Source organism: Prosopis cineraria, unplaced genomic scaffold (assembly GCF_029017545.1).
Source record: "Prosopis cineraria cultivar Desert tree isolate PC_DT_omini unplaced genomic scaffold, ASM2901754v1 PC6, whole genome shotgun sequence".
NCBI classification, from domain to species: Eukaryota; Viridiplantae; Streptophyta; class Magnoliopsida; order Fabales; family Fabaceae; genus Prosopis; species Prosopis cineraria.
In genome coordinates this window covers 5833786-5856069 of record NW_026555337.1, presented here as the reverse complement: position 1 = coordinate 5856069, position 22284 = coordinate 5833786, and the positions used below count along the sequence as shown (strand labels likewise).

General features: G+C 30.9%; 1 protein-coding gene across 1 annotated transcript; it reads right to left on the bottom strand.

The window, feature by feature from the left end:
• Positions 1-1516: 1516 nt before the first annotated feature.
• On the bottom strand, positions 1517-4848 carry LOC129313495 (uncharacterized). The gene is made up of 6 exons (XM_054956676.1): positions 3792-4848; positions 3485-3693; positions 3153-3378; positions 2699-2784; positions 2512-2603; positions 1517-2154 (listed from the first exon to the last, which is right to left on the bottom strand). Exons 1-6 carry the CDS (start codon positions 3879-3881, stop codon positions 1913-1915), a joined length of 945 nt encoding a protein of 314 aa, XP_054812651.1. The 5' UTR covers positions 3882-4848; the 3' UTR covers positions 1517-1912.
• Between the last annotated feature and the right edge of the window lie 17436 nt (positions 4849-22284).

The following is a 22284-nucleotide window of genomic DNA, read 5'->3' as shown; positions in this document are numbered from 1 at the left end:
AATATGAATGCAAAAAAAACAAAAATCAGTTGCTGTGTCTAATCATAGTCGTAGGATGGATCAACAGCTCAGCTAAAAAATTTAATAGCAAGGGTTGAAGGGAAAAAGTACGAAGGGGTTATCAAACAGGGGAAAGCAGGAGTGGAGTGGAGTGAAGTAGTGCACAGCTGGTATTGCATTGAATCATATGGACAGACCGTGCATGTGCAAAGTGACAACAACGTAGATGGATGTCGCTTCTTCTTCTACCAACCCCTCATGGCTTTCCGGCTTCCTCCACTTCTCCATTATTGCTCAAAAGTCAGAACACTCTGTTATTAACCTTCCCCATCTACACTTACCTCCTATTATTAGTATCAGTTTTCAGTCTGCTCGCTCTTCCTATTTCTTTCCACTAATTTATATACATACCAGTCTGGTCGTGTTCTCCATTCCTCGTGATGAAATAATCCAACGCGTTTTAGGCTGCACCCATTCTAGTACAGTTACGACATGATAGACAACGTAGGTTGTTGCTTTGTTTTCTCTTCAAGTTATTATAATTTAATTTAATGGCATTTCAATTAAATCGCGACAGTTGATAAAGTTGTCACCGAAACGATTTGTCACTCCTGGCACTCTGCATTTAAGCTCTTGTTCAGTGGCATTATCCAAGTTCTGTAGAAACGCAAGTGTGATCTTGACCCAGGCAGATTGAATATAAGAATTCTCACAATGAATACGGATGCTAATTTCGGTCGTAACCACTGATCCATATTATACAGATGGATCGTGAACCATGTCACGATATGGCAGGTCAAGTACGTGACATTATTTTTGGGTCTTTCCATTGCCGTCTTAAGGTTTTAATTTGGGTGTCACGAGTCCAGCGATATGTATGTTTGTTTCATGTGAAGAGTCTCATTTCTACAGCAACGTAGCTTTCCAAGTTAGCCTGTCTCTTTATTAATTAAATCTTTCGCTTTTATGTTATCCAAAAAAAAAAAAAACCTTTTGCTTTTAGGTTTACTACTATATATGTGCTTTAGATTTTCTAACAAGAAGGAGCGAATTTTTAACCATCATAAAGTATAACAGAGGGCCCTCTTCAAGGTGTTTTATATGAGTATTCCCCATGATAACTACTCCCTCGGCTTTTCTTTTCTTTTTTATATGCAAGTAAAAATAACATAATTTCATATATATATATATATATATATTTAAGACATGTTTTTAAATTATGTAAAATAGCCAAAATTAGCTTGTATTTAAACACGTCATGAGTTGGTATCGAGTTTAGGGTAATATCTTGTTCTTCCATGTGCCTTTGGGGACCCCCTTTTGCCGCTCCACTGGTCCACACGCAATTCCAAACCAATCGTGTTTAAACATTACAACCCACCACTACCAAACCCTTCCTCCCTCTTTTTCATGGGTCACGAAGCTGTTTACAATTCGAAGGTCTTAATTTAATGTTAATATTCTTTTAGGATTCTCATTTGATGTATGATAAATAACTAAATCGCACAACAAAAGAGGCAAAACCAGTCTTAAGTTTTTTTTTTTTTTTTACCTCAACCAAATCATCGTCAATACACAATCGATCTCTACAAGCAAAGCCTCTGCGAACAGAGGAATTGCCGAACAGGAACAGGGTCATTTCATCAAGTTACCCTAAAGTGGACTCTCAGGCGTTAAAACAGCATACTACAGATTAATCCTCATTCCTCACAGACACACATTCTCTCTAATAGAGTAATAGTGAAAAGGAAGAAAGAAAAAGCTCCATTAGTCCAATCCAGGACAATATGAAACAATCTCCCCTAGAAGGTGGCATTTTTAGGTGTCGCGTGCTTTCCACAAGGGATATCTATATCTATATATATATATATATATATATCTTTCATAGGGTTTGTGAGTACTCTGTGTGTTTTTAGGTATGGCGAATGCCCATAAAGTAATTGAAGTCGGGGTGCTGGACTGTGAGTTGCTTCAGCCATGAGTCTGCGACGCTCGAGAGCGAGAGAAGCCTCTCTTGGTCCCTCCCATTATTGCCGGAGATCCACACATTGCCTTGCATTTTGTAGGTGGCCAATCCAAATGGTGGCACAGATATTCCTTCCCCTTCCTTTCTCTTCGCTTTCCCTCCTTCTACCTCATCTTCTATGTCCATATCTGCATACACAAACACCCTCACCATTCACTGCATTTTCTTTCGCACACACCTCCACTTTCCCTAAAAAATGTTGTTCTTTGCGTTCTTAAAAGCTATATATCTTTTTCTCAATTCGATCCCAAGTTTTCACCTTTTCATTTCAATCTGGCTGCCTTCAATGTTATCTGAGCTATTAGCTAACACAGTTAAGTTCAGTGTTGTTTTCATGGCTTACACTTTCAACGGGACTAATAATCTGTTACTGCGACGAGTTCAGTCATGTGCTTTTTTCGTGTAAGATGTTTTCGAAACAAAAGGAAAACTTGGTGGACGCAAACATTCCGAGGAGGGAAGCGTGAATGGGAAAGGGACAGTACCTTGGAAGGAAGAAGAAAGCGTGTGGTAAGTGAGGAAGCATGTGGAAAGATCTTTGATTGTCTTTCCCATTGGAATATGATATATCGGATACCTGAAAAGATAGAATTAGTACTTACTATTCGATCAAACTAATTATCATGAATCCTTTTCAAGATTATGTATAAACATGTGTGTGTGACAAATTACCAAGCAACTGCCATCCAACTAGCTGGCGAGAGATCTACGCTTCTCAATGACGTCAAGCCAGGGTATCTCTCAGCTAAAGCTCTGATCTGAAAGAAAATAAAGTCCATCACTCGCTGATCGAATCTCCTTCCATTTTACTTTTACACAGGTCGGTGACATGAAGAATTTGAAATCCAGACCATCCAATGAAGGGTATCGTATCCAACAAAAGAGAACAGTTTTTTGAAAGAGATGGCTTTGACAAGATCAGAAAGGAAAAGGAATAATAAATGAGTCTGCAGATTGGTGTTGAAAAGTCAAAAGTTACAGTTGAACTTTTCAGAGTGGTATCTGCCAATCAATGTGGTGACTGGTGATTACAACGATTATCTTTTTGCTACTGTACCTAATCAATAGCGTTGAAGAAAACAAAACAAAATCAGACGAGGGCAAAAAAAAAAAAGAGTTAACGGACCTTATCCATGAGAGGAACTCTGCCGTAAGGAGTTGATCTTTCAAAGTACTGGAAATAGAGATGACCCAATCTGTCGTTCAAATGCCAGAGACTGTCTTGCTCAAACCCTGCTTCTTCAGAGGACAAGGAACCATCGCATCTCCATAACTTATCACTCTCACTCTCTTCGCTGTAACAATCACTGCAAGAATCCCTCGTCTCACACTCACCTGACTCTGTCTCTTCCCTGAAAAATTCAAACCCAATCATCAACATCAAACTTTCATTCTTCCATCATTCTGAACAGGACAACATTGGTGCTATTTGATCTGGGCTGAGTGGCATGGAGGTACCTGAATCTGTTGCTGGTGAAAATCTGAATAGCAGAGAGGTAAGGGACGTAATACTGGACAAGGGTCTCCCCATTGTTTAAGGCGATGGGGACTCCGGCTCCGTAGGCGCTCCATTCGTCGTAGCGATTCCAGAGATCACCCAGCCTCAAGTATTCTACTCTCTCTCTCTCCCACGGATGCCATAACCGATTCAGCTTTCTAATCTCCGACTGTGTCGTGACAACAAACACAGGCACATAAATGTAAATATATTGAGATTTTCTCATCGTCTGGGTAATCAAACGCAAACTCGAAGATAAAAACTTACGTTGGGTAGGAACTGGGAATGAACGACGGGGGTGATACACCGGAGGAAGCAGTCAAGGTTAGATTGCGTCGAGACCTTGTCGAAAATCATGGTGATCGAGAGAAAGAGGGGATGAAAATGGAGAATGGAGAGAAGGGGGGTTTCAGAATCTCTCCCCCCGGAATCTCAGAGAAAAAATTGGAAGGCAGAGAGAAAAATGTATGCAGAAAATTTGTCGGGGGAGGGGAAAAACAAAGAGAGAGAGAGAGAGAGAGATAGAGAGAGAGGGATAGAATTGAAATGCAAATCACTCGCCACGAACAGAAATGACTTGCATTTCTTTTGACTTTTAGACGCCAACTTTTTCCGCGAAAACTCAATCTGGCTTTCGATTTCTCTCTCTTTGTTTTCAAGGACAGTGACTTTGCCGGCAACGTTGTGCCTCCTGCAAAATTTGATGTATCCAAATACGATGACGACGACTTTCTCTTTCCCTGGCTATTTTACTAAACCTTGAAGAAAACTCAATCTTACTCTGCTTTGTTCAATGTTTAAGGAACGCTCTTCTCAGGATTAACGAGCCGACGCTTTCCCCTTGAACGAATCTTGGGACCAAATCAAAACGGACCAAGTAAATGCCCTCCCGGAAGGATCACGGAACCACACACGGATTCGCGAGCGCATAAAAATAAAATCAAAAAGGAAAAAACGTGAAAGGAAAGAAACCGAAAGAGAAAAATGGAGGAAAATTGGGTGTGTTTTCAACAGAAACCCCTGTTTAAAGGTTACAGCGAGACGATGTGTTACTAGAGGAAGACCGAAAAGCAACCGAATTTCGCGGGAAAGAAAAAAAGCTGACCAAGCAATGAGCAAACCGACGAGACTGAGACGAGGTCACGATGAGAAATAGAACGAGTCTGGACTCGGTACCAAAAATAAAATAATCCAAGCAGGGCAGAGCTGTGGGATTCTAGAAAGAAGGAACAGGGGATCTGATCGTGGTTTATGAGGTTCATCCTTCTTCCTCCCACTCTCACGCGTTGCTACCTATGAAGATTTCCCACCTTCCATGCCATCGTTTTTTGTTTTTGTTTTTTTTAATGGAGTCCTTCTCTTGACCAAGTATATGACTGTTTTTCGTTAGTGAAAAGTCAGTTTGTTAAGAATTTATTTAATTAAAATTAATTTAATAAAAATAAGTTATTATAATAAAATTTATATTTAAATATAAATTTTTAAAAGTCAGTCTAATAAATTAAAAATTATTTAAATTATACATAATGAAAAATACTTCTAAATGCATAGTTACCCAAATAGACATTAATATTTATGATTTATAATTTATGTTATAAAAATGTTTCATACTAAAAATACTTTAAAAATATATATTATAAAAACGTTAAATAACAAAAAATTTGATAGGTTAAATAATAAGATTTTAAAAATATAAAATTTGATGTATTAAATGGGTTAAAATACATTAATACTAAAAATTAACACAATTAATTATTCATTATATAATATATAGTTTGATCTTTAAGTGAAGAGCACAAGTTAGAGTACTATTTAAAAGTCAAATCCACCAAATGTCCTGTTTTCATAAATTTTATATAGATTTTTTATTGGTAACAATTCATACAAATGTATATATATATATATATTGATATAAAAGGATGAATATAGTAAAGACATGGATAGAATTATAAAAACTAGACAAGATAAAATCCTCTTCCCTGTGTGAGAATTGAGGAACACGAATACACAAGAAGTGATGACCGACGCAAAACTGTTCCTAAAAGCACCTTGGAGAAAAAAACGACCGACTAAAATCATCGGAGGAAATGCAATATGACACCGTGAAGAAGATGCAACCTTGATCTAGTTTGGAGAATCAAAGTCTTCATTGTCTTTGATGACTCTGATATGAAGAACTCAAACTGGAAAAAAAAGTAAGTTCTTCGATCTGTTGAGAGGTGAAAGGAGAAGAGAAGAAGAGATGCGGGCGAAGGAGGGAGGAGGACAAGTGTGAAGGGTGATAGAATCTTCATGGCCAAAGGAGAATAGAAGAAGGAGAGAGGTGGACGACGGAGAACTTGCTCTCCGATCGGTAGATGAACCAGTGTAAGGAGGATCAAGTCACTCACTGTTGTAAAGGGTATCATGGTCAATTTAAAATTAGATACATTTTTATTTCCTTTGTTAAATGGCTAAATCCCACTTTCAAACTAAAAAAGCTTCCCCTAGTGGCTTTCGGTGAATCCACATTCAATGGCATTTTTTCAAAAATCAGTTTAGAATAAAACAAAATAACCAAACAACATCCCACGTTTTGAACTTTCAGAATGTGAAATGTGAAAACCTAAACAGATTCTAACTTGTTCACCTGTTGTTCTTCTCTCATGTGGGAGGGGATCTCTCTGTTTTTTTTTTTTTTAACTTTTTCAGTTTAAAAAATTATCTGATAAAATGACATGAATGATGGAAATGGAGAAGTAGAAAGGAAAAGGGGAAAAAACAGAGTCACCCCTCTCCCCTCCCTTATAAATTGTGTCAATTTCTTTCTTTTTTTTTGGCCAAACAAAGTTAATTTTATTAATCAACAAAAAGAATTACAAACACTACTAGTTGAAGTCAAAATAAACACTCAAAAAAATTTAAAATACAAACTAACTCACAAGCTTACCAAAAAAGAAAAACAACAAAAAACAAAACAATAACACAGAGCAATACTAAAACAATTAACCTTTTTTTTTTTGTTCATAATACAAGAATTAGAAACAAAAATTCTGTGAGCTACTTTCAGATCCACAGCAAAAAGAGAAGCCAAAGGGGATGGAGGCACCGTCATCCAATCAACATGATACATCCCCTTTCTAGCAAATCCTGCAAGAAAATCAGCAAGTTTATTACCCTTACGAGCAACTAGAGAGAAACTAAAATCTTTAAGAACATTCTTTAAACAAAGCAGCTCCTGCAATACATCCACACTCTGCCATTCACAGCCCAAAGATGAATCCTTGCACAACATATCAAATAAAATTTTACAATCCAATTCAAAGCAAACATGATACTCAAAAAATTTTTGACGCATAGAAAATGCATTCTTCTAAGCAAAACATTCTGCCATGAAAGAGGTCCCTGCTGACATCTTCTTACAAACACCACCCATAAACAACCCATTATCATCTCTACAAACAGTTCCCATACCAGCAGGCTTATCACCATCTACCCAAGCTCCATCAACATTGATTTTAGTCGAACCACTGTTAGGAGCAACCGAATTCAAATTCCTAACAAGAGAATTAGAATAATTTTTACTTACATCTATTAAAAAAGTTAATACTCCCTCCTCTCCTATTATTAAAGGGCATCTTATAGAATAATTTTTCATTTTTAATATAAAATACTTAATAGAGTATTAATTATATATTTTTTTAATATTACTTTTATTTATACTCATTAATTATAAGAGATAATGTGATATAAATTTAAATTTTTTATTTAAATAAATGTAAAGTTAAAAATTTATTACATTTTTAAATAAAGTTAATAATTTAATCACCTCTTATTAGTTATAGTGAAATGGATAGAGATGCTCCGTAATAGGGATGAAAGAGAATATATCATGGGACTTTAATTTGATTTAGAAGTATATGTATTAAAAATCAACATAGATGCACTAACTATTTCTTAATTAATATAAACAACTCATAGCTCGTCTGGCTTCGAGCAAAGTATTGCAAAGAGCATTGTTTAGCGAAGGACAGACAGAGACTTTGTCATTCCGGTGCCGAATGGTAACAGCATAAATATAAAATATAAAAATTTTAATGAATCCAGTTACTTTTAAGTCATGAATTCGCGATCTAATGAAAATCTATTAAAACGTGTGTTAGTTAAAGAAACAAAGCTGAATCCTTTTTTATGGTTAGTTAGGTAAAATGTTGAAAAAAAAATGGAGGTAAATCTGGGTTAGGAATGTTAAATTTATTTAATTATAATTATAATTATAATTATAATTAGTTTTCCGAAAGCATTGACTATTGAGGGTTTGGCTTCCATTCACATGATATAAAATGTATTTTAAACAATATTTCAACATAAATGATCACTTGACCATTTGTTCTTGATTTTTTCAAACAAATAAAGCGTGTCAAATGATATACATTATTATTATATGTGGAGATTAAAATACTCATTTTTGCAGTCAAATTAGAGCATGTGAAAGCTAATAACTATTTTTAATATGGAAAGAGTCCGTTTAAATGTACAAAAATGTATTTTTCGTTTTTTAAACTTAAATAAAATATTTCATTATTCAATCATATAATAAAATCATAAAAGTTCCTTAATACTTTAATTTACAATAAACTAAATTCAGGATAAATCGGATGAACTTTTGTGTACCGATTTTTTTTTATAAGGCCGGTTATATTTATATCATGCATAAAATGAATGAATGCACTTCAGAACGTTTCTGTTGTGATTTTTGTTTTTTTTTTAATAACGTTTCTGTTGTGATTTTTGTTTTTTTTAATATAGTGTTACTTAGAGTAGATACTTTTAAAGATGATAATAGTTTTTTAAAATCAAAATTAAATGAAAGTATATATTTTTTCTGGAGGAAAAAAGTATCCATATTTCAAATAAAATGCAAATGCGTGTAGAAAAGAGGATTGTACTATGTAATACTCTATATTTTAATAAATTATTCCTTCCATTCCATTATATTCATGTTTTGAGATTTTCACACATAGATTAAAAAATACAGTAAATATGTAAAGCTATTTTATCAATTTTTCCTTATTTAATTGCGCTGGAAAACGTACAAGTGTTTGATAGCAATCAATAAACTAGTTAAAGTGTTGAATTAAATGAAAGCAAAATAGAAAAAAGTATTATGAAATATTGATTTGAAATTTAAAAAAAATTATAATAAAACGGGAAGAAGTTAGAATTTAAAATGCAATACAGTGATGTTGAATTTTGATTTTTGAAGCTTCGAGTAGTGCTGAGTTGAGTGTAAGAGAAATATGATTGGAATGGTTGGGCAGGATGAAGCCGGGCGAAACCGCGTGAAGGAAAGGACCGCGAGACGGAGATTGTGTAGAGCTCCCTCATATTCATAAAAAAGTGTCATATTTTGATGATTAGAAATGAGTGTTGCTTTCGAAATTTCAATCAGCTATTAATTGTTCGGTCAAAAAAAGAGAAAAAAAAAAAAGATCAGCTATTCATTGATTATTTTTACTATTTTACCCTTTAGTAGATATTTCATTGAAAAAATTAATTATTTAATTCTTACAGTTTTAACCCAATTATAACTTAATCTCTCAATTTTAACTCATTATCATTCAATTTTTAAAGTTTTAACTTAATTATAAATCAGTTTTTGAACTTTATCTATTGTAATTTAATTCTCAAAATTTCAACCTCTTAAATATTGATCCTTATATTTTAAAAAATAAAATTATAAAAATTAAAAATATTTTAAACTTTTAATATTCATAATATTTATAAATATTCAAAGGATTTAATAATTTAAAAATTAGTAATAAATTTTAAAATATTTTTAGTCTTTATAATTTTATTTTTTAAAATATAGGGACCAATATTTAAGAGGTTGAAACTTCAGGGATTAAATTATAATAGATAAAGTTTAGGTATTAATTTATAATCGATTCAAAATTTCAGGAATTAAGTTATAATTAGGTTAAAATTATAAGGATTGACTGATTAATTTTTTCTATTTCATTTATTGAATGAATCCATCCCACATTTTCCATGGATTGGTTTTCATTTAAAGGAAGTTATTTAACTAAAGTATTATAATAATATTTTAATAATTTTTCAGTCTATATGATGAATCTCAAGAAGGCACTTTTTATGAGGTGGCCGGAAAGAATAAAAAGAGAAGCTTCAATACCAGTTTAGAAATAAAAAGAGAAGCACAAAGGTTAATAACAAGTTAAAACTTTGATACTTCAAAAAATAAAAACTAGGTGGAATATACGTGCAGCAGAGTTTAAAATTAAGTTACATTAATAATAAACAATGAATAATGTACACTGGTAAGTTTTTATATTTTTATGAAATATAAAAAATTTAATTAATTATGTAGATCGACATTCAGATGTGGCCATCATGTGCGCACCAATCTGCAGTCAACTGTTGACGAGTTAAGCCGATAGATATTTGTGGGGGAGAATGACAGAAAAGTCTTCTTAATTTAAGGCAAGGCTCATGTATCAAATTTTAAAAATTTATAATTTAATCCTCAATTTTATAATTTTATTATAATAAATTTATAATTTATATTTTAAATTTTAAGAAAAAAAAAATTTATTTATTTTTTAATCATGTTAAAATTTAAAAAATAATTTGTTAGTTAATCACAATAAAATTATAAAATTGAAAGATAAATTTAAAATTTTTTAAAATTTAATACCTAAAATTTAATTTAAATTAATTAATCTTCTTGTGACTATTTGTGGTTCTCCCTATTTTTGATTTTGTCGTGGACAGAATATATTATTCCTTTTTTATGTAAAACGGAATATATTATTCTTTCATCAATAAATGTCGGTCAATTGGCTTGGAGGGTTCAAATTCAGCGACCTTATCACCTCATTAGGGGCAATTTACTGTAAGCATTTTAATAAGAGATTTTTAGACTTTGGAGTTACATTCTGATTCTAGTGAATTTTTGAAATCCAATTTATTTAATTTTTTATAAAAATAATTATTCTTTTGTTATTTGGTTTTACAAAAGAGAAATGAAAAAAATACATGTCTATAAGATAAAAGAAAAATTTATTAACTTCTATGAAATAAAATATAATTAACCTCGACATAACTAAAATATCACATTTTTTATTTTTTATTCAAATAAATATACATTAACAAAAATCGGTGCATTAAAATAAAGCATCGACATGTTTTGCCAAAAAATAATACTTGTGCAGGACGTTCTCTCCCTTAGCCTTTTGCCGTTTGGATTTCATTCCCACATTTCTTTGCTTTTTCCCTTTTTAAATTTTTGGGTCTTAATTTGTTTTTTCTTATTGTTTTAGACGTCGTTTTTTTTTTCCCACAGCGTGATGCAAAATTCTATTTAGGAAAAATTGTTCAAAAAGACCCCCTGTGAATTTATGGGAGAAATTCAGTTAAGGACTTGAAAAGACATGTAATTTTTGGTGAGTCCTAAAAAAATATGAAACTTCAATTCAATCCTCCAAAACTAAATTAAAAATAAATTAACTGTAAAAAAGACAAAAATACCCTCCATTCAAATACTTAAAAAATCACCAACCACCATCACCGGAGTACCGCCGCTGGTGACTAGAGCCTTATCGATGACTGCAGCCACTAGACCTGTAATTTAAATATTTGTAATTTGTAATAATGAATTTTAAAGTTAAACTACAAGTCCAGTGGTTGTCATAGCTAGCGAAACTTCGGTCAACAGCAGTGGTGCTCTGACGACGGTGGTTGGTATTTTTTAAAATATTTGAATGGAGGATATTTTTGTTTTTTTTCACATTCAATTTATTCTTGGAGGACTGGTTGAAATTTTAAATTTTTTAAAGACCTACCATAAATTATAGGTCTTCTCAAGTTTTTAGCTGAAATTCTTCATAAATTTATTTGCCCATAAAGACTTAGGACATGTTTCAAAAAAGCTTCTTTGCTATCAATAATTGTTGAGGACTAAATGACAAAAATGCCCTTACTAATTTTTTTAAAAGAATTTAGCAAAAGTTGAACAAGGTTTTCACTGTCAATATTTCACACTAAGTCATTTGCTGTTAATAATTTCATGTCAATACTTAATACAATGTCCTTTGATGTCAATATGTTAAAAAAGATCTTGCAATAGTAATTTATTGAGCCATGAAACACGTTTGAAGCATATGAGATATTTCTTTCATATATTCAAATATTTCTTGAATGTTTATTTGGATGTATATGCGATGTTTCTTTCACGATATATGATTACTCTTCAACAAAATACAATTTAATTTTATCTATTCAAATATCTTTTGTTAAAATTCCTTATGAACTCATTTGGATGCATATGTAATGTTTTTTTCATAATATGTGACTGCTTTTCAACGAAATACAATTTTCTTTCACATATTCAAATATTACTTTTGCATATTCGAATATGTCTTGTTAAAATTCATTATGGACTCGTTTGGATACATATGCGACGTTTCTTCCGCAATATGCGATTGCTCTTCAACAAAATGCATTTTTCTTCCATATATTCAAATATTACTTTTGTATATTTGAATTTCCATTGTTAAAATCCCTTATGGATGCCTTTGGATGTATATACGATATTTTTTCCATAATGCGCAATTGATATTCAACTAAATACAATCTTCTTCTATATATTCAAGTATCATAAATGTATATTCAATTAAATGGAAGAACAATTGTAGTTCCTTGAAACACAGTTGCATATCGTAGAAGAAGAGTCATATATGATTGAAGATACCTGCATATGGTCCTAAAATATGATATTGATTGTAAAATTTTCAAGACATCCAAAATAATTATTCGAATAAATGAAAGCTAAACCGTATTTTCAAGATATCCAAATGTATATTCAAATACGGCTTAGAACTTGGGATTTGAATATCATACCAATGTTGTGTTTTTAGGATATCACAAATGCATATTCTATAATTTTTTTTTTCTTTTTTCATGAAAACACCAAAGAATATTCTTAAAAATACAAATATGTGTTATAAAAATTTAATCATTTTTTATGAAAACATTTATAGATATTTTGAAAACATAGATGAATATTAAAAAATTTGCTCATTTTTCATGAAAATATTAAGGGATATTTTGACAATGCAAGTGGTTTTTTAAAAAAAATTAATTCATTTTTCATGAAAATACCTATGAATATTACGAAAACACAAATGAATATTTTAAAAAAAATTGCTCATTTTTTATAAAAACACCAAAGGATATTCTAAAAATACAAATGGATATTATAAAAATTTGTTAATTTTTCATGAAAATGCCAATAAATATTTTCAATGGCCACTATTGTTATATGTAGGGTTTAATCACACAATTTTAAAGTATAAAGAACAACAATTAAATACTAACAAATCCATTTATCTATCATTAAACAATATTTTTACATTTCTTGACAACATAAATTACATTACATTATAATAAGAGAATACACAATAAATCCACTTAATTACATCTTAGAAGTCCTAAACAACTACAGTTCTTAAAATAATTAACAATTGCCTCCATAAGTCATTTTTCCATGCATGATCTTTAAAAGCCTTCAAATTCTTCAAACCTATTCAGACCATAGAATTCATTTGTATGAATTTAGTTGTGTATATCCCATTTCATCCTGGCATTTTGTTTAGCTGCTTTTTCTCTTCTTCTTCAATAGGATCCTCTTCAGAATCTTCTTCTAGTTCTTCATAATAATAAGAACCTTTTGAATTCTTCAGAATTACCATTTCAAGCACTAAAATTTTTAGCCTCATACCATAACCATCTTTCTTGTACATAAAGTGTGACTTGTGTAGACTGTTTGAACAAATTCATGAACACCAATTGCCAAAGTATTCACATATTCATCTACAGTGAAAAAAGATCATAACAATAACACACACACACACACACAAAACACAAAGTGCTAGGAATTCATGCATAACATCAGCAAAAATCTTTCAAACCTTGGTGTTCTTCAATTTCAATCTATGAAGCAACGACTTCAATCTCATCGACAGCTAAAGTAGCAACACAAACATAACAAATTAAAAACTAACAGAAAAACATACATAGATATTTTGCAAAAGTAAGTTCACTCTGACTTCAAAGAAAGCTTGTTTAGACTTGTGCCCATATTTCAAATAAAATTAATAAACGTTGCATAGTAAAGATCTAGTTCAAAAGTTGAAGATGCCTATGAACTACTAAGCTCAAGTTCTTCCACATTCCAAATATCTTCCCTTAGTTGCTGAATACATGAAAACTTGCAATTGCCAAATAACTTGCAAGCAAGACCATGAAAGGTGCTTTAACGCTAATTATGTTCAGTTTGAGACCAATTCCCAAATCGAAACACTGGAGATCTACCTGAGAAACAAAAGTAAAAAAAGATAGTTTGACAAGGGGGCAAGATAAACAAATAATCCCACGTTGATGATTATGTACTTTTATTTGAGTATTGAAGAACAAAGGGACCATAATAAGTAGAAAACTTCACATAATGCGATAATAAGATAATTGGTTTATTCCATCAGATTTCAATTAAGAATTCAAGAATAAATAACCAATAAAAATACTAGTTTTCAAACGGGTAGTGGGAGAAGATAAACCCAAAGAGTTAAAAAACTTCAATATACCTTTACCCATGAAACAAAAAGAGGTGAGAGAGAACAAAAATTGATCCTTAAAGATAGAGTGTAAGGAGGTTGAAGATGAACCCAAATTAATGAAGTGACAAACCAGTGCAACTTGAATGAACTCAATGGAAGAATCAAAATGGCTCTCAAGGTTGAAAATGGAGTCTAAGGAGAGGTCTTTGAAGGCGCGGAGCTAGGATTTGCAAACAAAATATCGCGCCTCATCATTGTCGATGAAAAGGTAGAAGTCACAAATGAAGATCATGATAGACCCATTGGAGAGGCGAGCTGAGAGGATTTAGTTAGAGTAATTTGGTCATTTGGGTGATTGAGTTGATACCAGTGAAGAACCTTACATAGAAATTTTTTCAAGTTCTTGTCAGCAAATTAATTTGTGGTGGAGTCTTTTTCAACAATTTTTTCTTTTATTATTATTTTTATCCTGATTTCACCCTTTCATTCTTCAAGTATTTTTCATAAAAATTATTCATTATTTAACACTACAAGCTAATATGAATTTATGTCAATTGTAACTTTAAATGGCAAAAATTAATTTCAACATAATTCTTTTTATTTGTAAAATTCAAACTCAAAAGGTTAATAAAAAATATCTATTTTTATCAAACGTGCAATTAAAATTTTTAAATTATTACTCATTAAAGTTAGCGTGAGAAGTATTGGTAGGAATTATCATTGCTTAAGCGAGTGGTTGGGAGTTTGAATATTAATTCTTATATGTATATATATCAACTTAATTGAAAGAGATCTATCATTTATTTTGAGTACCTTTCTTCAAGAGAATTAATCTCTATGTTAATGAAATCTACCCATCCTATTTGCAATAAAAAATTTTAAATTATTTAAACTTCACCTGTGGATTTTTTTTAATATTTAAATAAGACATTATAAATCATTCACTTTTTCCACAGTCACTTTTTTAATGTAAATTAGTGAATTTCATGCCTTGCATGGTATAAAATTTTTAAAAATAAATTATTCGATCTCTAATTTCAAATAAAAGTGACTTCTTGAAGAACATAGAACTCAAAATATAAGTTACCTCTAAAGGCAAAATCGTTAATGGCCTGTTGAGATTTATTCTAGGAGTCAACAAATAAAGAGAAAGAAACCTTATTATTAAGGATAAATTTAAAAAATAATATACTCCCGTTGATAAAAAATATAAGATATTTTTAACCGAATTTTATTCCCTAATAAAATAATTACCTACTTTCAAACTAACTCTATCTTTTTATATTTACCCTTATTAAATACCTTATAATAAATATAAAGTGATTCATCTAGGGCACTTTTTAAAAAAAGGTAATGATTACACTTTGAAAGATTAAAAATATTTTATATTTTTTAATATTTAACTCTTTAAAAAATGTAAGGAAGGAATATATATATATATATATATAGAGAGAGAGAGAGAGAGAGAGAGAGCATATTTTAAGCTAACACTAATTCAGGGATGGACTATGTCTATCTGTGCAGTTTAATATCATTTCACTTACTCATCGATAATTGTAACTGGTAAGGCACATATATAATCATCTTTTAGATAAAAAAAGGCAATAATATAATTAGTCTAGTTAGAATTTTCTTAAAAGCCGCGGTTATCTGCTAAACAATACTATAGAGCTTGCAAGGTGTATCAAGCATTCCTCTTGTGGAATTTAAAAGGCCAAAATTTCTGGATCACTAAATTTCAGGAAAAAAATTCCCTCGTAACATTATGAACAACAATTTTACACCAGCAAATATAATTTATAAAAATAAACAGATATGGGAGAGGCGTCCTTTAGCAAGGCGTGAATCATGCCTCTGCCCTCAAATCTGTCTTTTACTAAAAGTCGGCAAATTATTAAATATAATGAGGGGTCACTTTCGTCACATTATTGATTATTAGGACCACCACAACTCTCGGACTTTTTAACTTTTATCAAGCTATTCCCTGTAACAATGCCTTTATAAATCATTAAAGAACCCAATTTAAAAACGTTTTCTTAAGGATGGAGTATTGTATATTGCATATATCCCTCAAGAAATCTGATATTAGTTTTTTTATTAAAAAAATGTTATAGAATAAACTATGGAAAGTATGATTTTTGGTTTTTTACCCGCCATCTAAATTAGACACTTTTATTTTCTTAGTCGCACTATTAAATTCTTGCTGGTTTTTTTTTTATTCCAATGGTGACATTAATTCATAATTGTGGCTGTTCACGTATTTAATTTGATGATATATATATATATATATATATAGAAAAGAGGGACTAAATGGCGGAGATTGAGGCTTTAATTCTCCGCCTAATTAAGGCATGCCTATAATTTGCTATACCTTTAATTGAAGTTTATCTATTCTTCTTTTTCATTTTTATTTTTAGGTTTGTACTCCTTCAACCACCCAAGTCAAGAGGACTGATTATTAAAACTATAGCGTAGTCGAACTACGTACATCAAGAAAATTCGGTTGCTTGAATTTCTACTCATTCCTCTGAGGAAATAATTCCTTCAGCCATATCTTAACGTTGACCTTGTCCATACAATTGCACATGTTATCAATTGTAAAGCAACAACAAGCCTTATTCAATAGGTGGGGTCAGTTACATAAATGACACGAAGTCATTACGCTCTATCATTAATTAAGTTTTTAAAAATATTATTAACTAAAAAATTATATTCAATAATTTTTATAAGTATTTTTTTTAATCTTCCTCTACCAGTCTTTACCTGCAGGCTCAAGGCTATCGATAAGTCTTACCATAAGTGTTATCTTGTAAATATATAATAACAACAACAATAATAATAATATAAAATTCATAACAATATAATACTCCTTCGTTAGTCAACTCCTACATGTTTTACTGTGATTAATGATGACTTTAAAACTTATTAATTTGTCTTAAAATTAATATAAGTTTTATACTCTGTCTCCTATTAAATATACATCATTGGAAGTAAGGGTGTTCAAAACCGATCCAAACCGAAAGGATCGATCCAAATCAATTTAAACCGACAAAAACCGATCAAAACCAAACAACAATCAGGTCTGTTTCGGTTTTTATGATATAAAAACCGATTAGTTCGGTTCAAGTTCGGTTTTGAGTACTAGAAACCGAACCAAACTTGATTAAAAAAATTTTATTTATTTATTTGTAAAATATATAACTATTTATCTACAAGAAGCATTTTGTTTTGAATTTTTATAGTAATAAATAAATATTTTTAAAATACTTGAATGAAAATGCATAATATTAAGTAATTATAATAATTATGCTATGATCATCATTTAATTATTTACAACCTAAAAGCCTCAGCATTCAATTTATCTACAAGAAACATTTTGTTTTAAATTTTGTATAATAAATTTTTCATTATTTATTAAAATATAGATATATAGATAAATATTTTCAAAGGATTTTAATGAAAATACATAATATTAAATAATTTTAATCTTAAAAATTTATATCAATTTTTATGATTAATTATTGTTATCACGTTGAAATTTTATTATATTTTTTATACCTCTATTTATGAAAAAAAGGAGTCAAAAAGAATTAATTTAATTTTAGTACATAGCACCATTATGAAGATGGAGAAAAGGAAAAAAAATTAAATAAGTGCATTAAAACTTGATCAAGACCTTAACCAAACCGAAAATAAAACCGAACCAAACCAAACTTCATAAAAACCGATCAGGTCTCAATTATCAGTAAACCGAATGGTTCAGTTCAGTTTGATTTTTGCCCAAAACCAAACCAAACCGAACCTATGAACACCCCTAATTGGAAGGTAATGATATATTTTTTTCCCACCAACATTCAATTAATATTAATATACATCTATATAATGGAGGGCATAAACTCATCTAGGTACAGGAATGTGAAGATACGTGAAAGAGAAGGAGCAAGGAGGATGTATTTCGTTTGTGGAGATAAGAACGAGTACGTGTAAGATTTGTAGTTTTGCCCTCTGGGGATAACGTTTGGCACATCAACGTCGGGACGTAGGAGAGTGAAGAATAAGACAAAGGAAGATTACGAATACATGTTTATGAATCCAGTGAATCTACACTCAATTGGGACCAAAATATCCCATACGCATAACAAACACGAGCTTTAAATCCTCTGTGTCTAAATTATATATATACACAGCCTGCATTTAAGCTCGCATCCCAAATGCACTGAACCTCTTCTTCCACCTCACGAGCATCCCAAAACTTCCTTGGAATTTGGGATGCTAACCATCCTGCAGTATCCTTTCTTGGTCCATTTCACAACGTCGGCTTCACGTTGGTATTTCACTTTGATTCTTTCATTTATAGTTTTGGCACCCACACGCGCCATGTTTACTCTGTGCTCCAGGAATAACCTCAGCCACGTCATGGATAGAGTTGTTAATTAGGATCGAGCCTATCAAGCCAATCCTTTTAAGTCATGAAATAGCCGGGGCAGGCAATTACTTTAAGGTAGAAAATGATAATTCATATCCTGCCCAAAAATAAAAGAAACTGTCCTTTAAACCTTTTATTATTTTTAATTTAAAACAATCAATATGAAAAAAAATAAAAGTAAAAGACTAAGTGTCTAGCTAAAAGAAATAAAAATCCTAAACTTGATATTGATAATAACGATAATCATCAATTTTAGTTGATGATATTAACAATGTCTAATTTTTATTAGTGTTGATTTTGATATTTAAGTTTTACATATTTGCTATGATGTAGATTGACTTAAATTTATCTTTCTAGACTTAATTGTATGCATAATAATTTTTTTAGAATTATAAATATGTTTTTTTTTATTTTTTAAATTGACCAACAAAAATTAAGACCAAGCCTTCAGCCTTGAGAGTCAAGGTCGGGCCTTACAAAATAGAGCATTGATGAATAATCAAATTTATTAATACTGGCCCTAATTGACAGCTCCAATTATAGGGTAAATAGTTATGAATGACTTTGAAATTTAAAGTTTGAGGGTAGAAAGGGAGAGCTCATATGAAATTTTGGGGGTGTTCAAGTATCAAACTTGATGGGGTAAGGGTAGGGGTTTTAACTAAGATTAATTTAAAAAAAAAATATGACAAGCCTACAAGAGCACAAGGGGAGACTTTTAGTCATGGCTCTTTGTGTATGCAGAGGGAATGATTTAGAGAGAGGGAGAGAACTCAAGGCAGATCAGTTAATCTCAATAAGCACCACTTGTCTTCCATTTGATTAAACTTTGATTTTAATATGCAACATTTTTGAAATTTAGTGATGGGCTCAAATAAGTCTCTTTTTAAAAGTTTTGGAATAAAATTACTCTAACTGAAATAGTAAGAGTATTCAGTGCTCATTTTATAAAACTTTTTAGGCCTTTTAGCCTCTTAATCCTATTAAATTTCCACCAACTTCTAGTTTTAGATACTAGATTATTATAATATTACATTTCAAAAATGGATGAGGTGAAGAAAATGTGAAATGGCCAACAAAAAATTAGCATTTGAATTGATAGATTTGAATTTAAAATCTTAAATCTTACATTTAACTTCTTGTATTTAAAATCATTTGTTTAAATGCGTAAAAAAAAACAAAGGAAGAAGAGAGACAACTTGAAATTTGAAATAGGAACGAGAAATTAAAAAAGATGAACATGCACTTATTCTGTAATCGTTGAGAGATGATAACAGATATAAAAGATATATGAAAGTAATAGATTCATAATGATAAAAAATATGAAGGAAACGAGTTAGAGAATAGTTAACATTTCAAATAATTAGGTCATAAAGAAAATTTACAATTTAAAAATTACAATAAAAAATATTGAATCATATCAAAATTCATATGGCTTTTATGCATGTAATTAAAAATTTTGATTCAAATCTAAATTTCTATTAATTCAAACACAATATCAAGGTGTTTGACATTAACCAACCGAGGTTAGATCCAACAAAATAAATTAATCTTTCAAATTAATATTCGAATTCACATTAAAAAAATATGTAATATTTAATGCATAACTATATCTTGAATATCAATTTTAGAAAAAGAGAATACTATGGCTGACAAAAAAAAAGTATTTGACATTAATTCGTTCCAATGTTATGAAGCATCTTTCTTGCAAAAAGTGTAACGATGTAAATTCTTGAAAAAAGGATTTGATCTAGGCCATTGCCTATGTATGGTCAATATTTAGTAATAAACAACTAAAAAAAGCAGAAAGTGACGGACATGCAAATGTTATAGCTATGGCCAAGCGTTGAATTTGTATTCTTCCATTTTAAATTATAAAATATTTTTAAATAAAAATTTATATATTAATAAAATTTATTAAATATCTTTTTATAATTTTTTTTTAAAATAAAAATATAAAATTTTAAAAATATTTTGATTTAATACTTAATTGATAAAAGAATATTAAAGAGAGAGAATATATAGAAAGGATAATATTAAAAGCATCGTTAATGAAACATTATTTTTATTGAAATATTTTATATTTTAAAATATTAATTTTTTAAAAAATATTTTATAATTAAAATGAAAGAAGTAATAAATAAGGAAAGGCGATGAATGTCTAACATTCGTGTTGACTTTCATATTCCCAATGCTTCTTGGGTATGTGACCCAACTCGTTGAATCTGGGAACCCATCTCAATCCTTCGGGGGAAAAACCAATTGGCCAGGACCATGTTTCTTCAATCAAATCCAACTATCCAAGCCCTTGAAACTTCAAAACTAAAAGTAGTACGACGAGTCTATAAGAATTTCTACACACAACCATATTTATCCTCTTTCTGAAGGGGACCTTTTATATATATATATATATATATATATTGCAAAATCAGGGCGAGATTTCTTGAGGCAGATGCAGCTTATTTGAGAACTGAGACTCATTCATGCATCCTCATGTTGGTCAACTTTTCATGACTCTTTTTGCACAATTGAATGGAACATCTAATGTTCGCCCCAAAAGAATTGGTTAAAGCGAATATAAGCATCTGATTGCCCAAGTATAAACAAATAAGACGAGCGGTCGTGTATGTGCATGCTAGCGAATTTAGTTATTATTTGTTTCCAGAGAAATAATGATAAAAGGTATATTTTTTGTAATGAATTTAATTGACATACCATTTGTCGATTAATAGTATTTCAATTAGCTTGTAGAAGTAAGCTGAAAACATTCCTTTTTCAACAATATTTTATATCCAGCTTAAGATATAAGATATTCCCAACAACTGCCCTACGCGTCTTAATAAAAAATCACTTCTTTTTGAGCTAGACATTCCCAATAACTACCTCATGTATCTTATTAAAAAAAAAATCAGTCCTGTTTTTTTTGTTAAGAATTTTTTAGCTAAAAATAGTTTAGATCAGGCCTATAACAAATTTTTGGCTTCGGTTGCAGACTTAAATTCTAGTGTAAAAAACTGTTTCTGTTATACCCCCCCCCCCCAAAAAAACAAAAAAAGAAGAAGCAGCAGCGACAGTCTCAGACAAGCAATTGAGGTACTGAATAATTCAAGCATTGGAAATTTGAAATGAAGAAGTTAGAATGTAGGCTTCAAGGTTCTATTGGTTCAGATCCGACTGAAAGTTTGGTGAAATGAAAATAAGGAGGGACTGGAATAGGCAATCGCTATCTTTTTTATATATATGTTGGGACAGAGAATAAAATGTAGACTGAGCTGATAATGTCGCCTGCCGACCACAATGCAAAATCAACACATTCTCACGTGCAAGAGTCACCCTTGGGGTCTTGGGGACATCATTTGGATGAAAGGTAGTTGGGCCGTTGGCCCAAAACAATCCATGGATTAAGAACATAGGCCCACTCTTCTATCCAAGAACCAATGGGCCTTCTCTCCATCATTGGCACTGCAGTGCAGGATGAGTAAGAAGTCATTTGTCGTTCATAAATCATAATGCATGAAAAATGTCGCTTGATACCAATTTTGCATATGATATCAAATGTAAATTGAATTTATACATGCCTATTCTGGGGGAACTTGAAATGGATGCTTTATCAGTGAGTTTATTTTCAGAAAATTAAAAAGAAAATGTAAAAAAAATAAGCTGAAAGAGGAGGGCCTCATGGTTGGCATGATTGAGTTAAGAGTCCACGTCTTCAAATTGA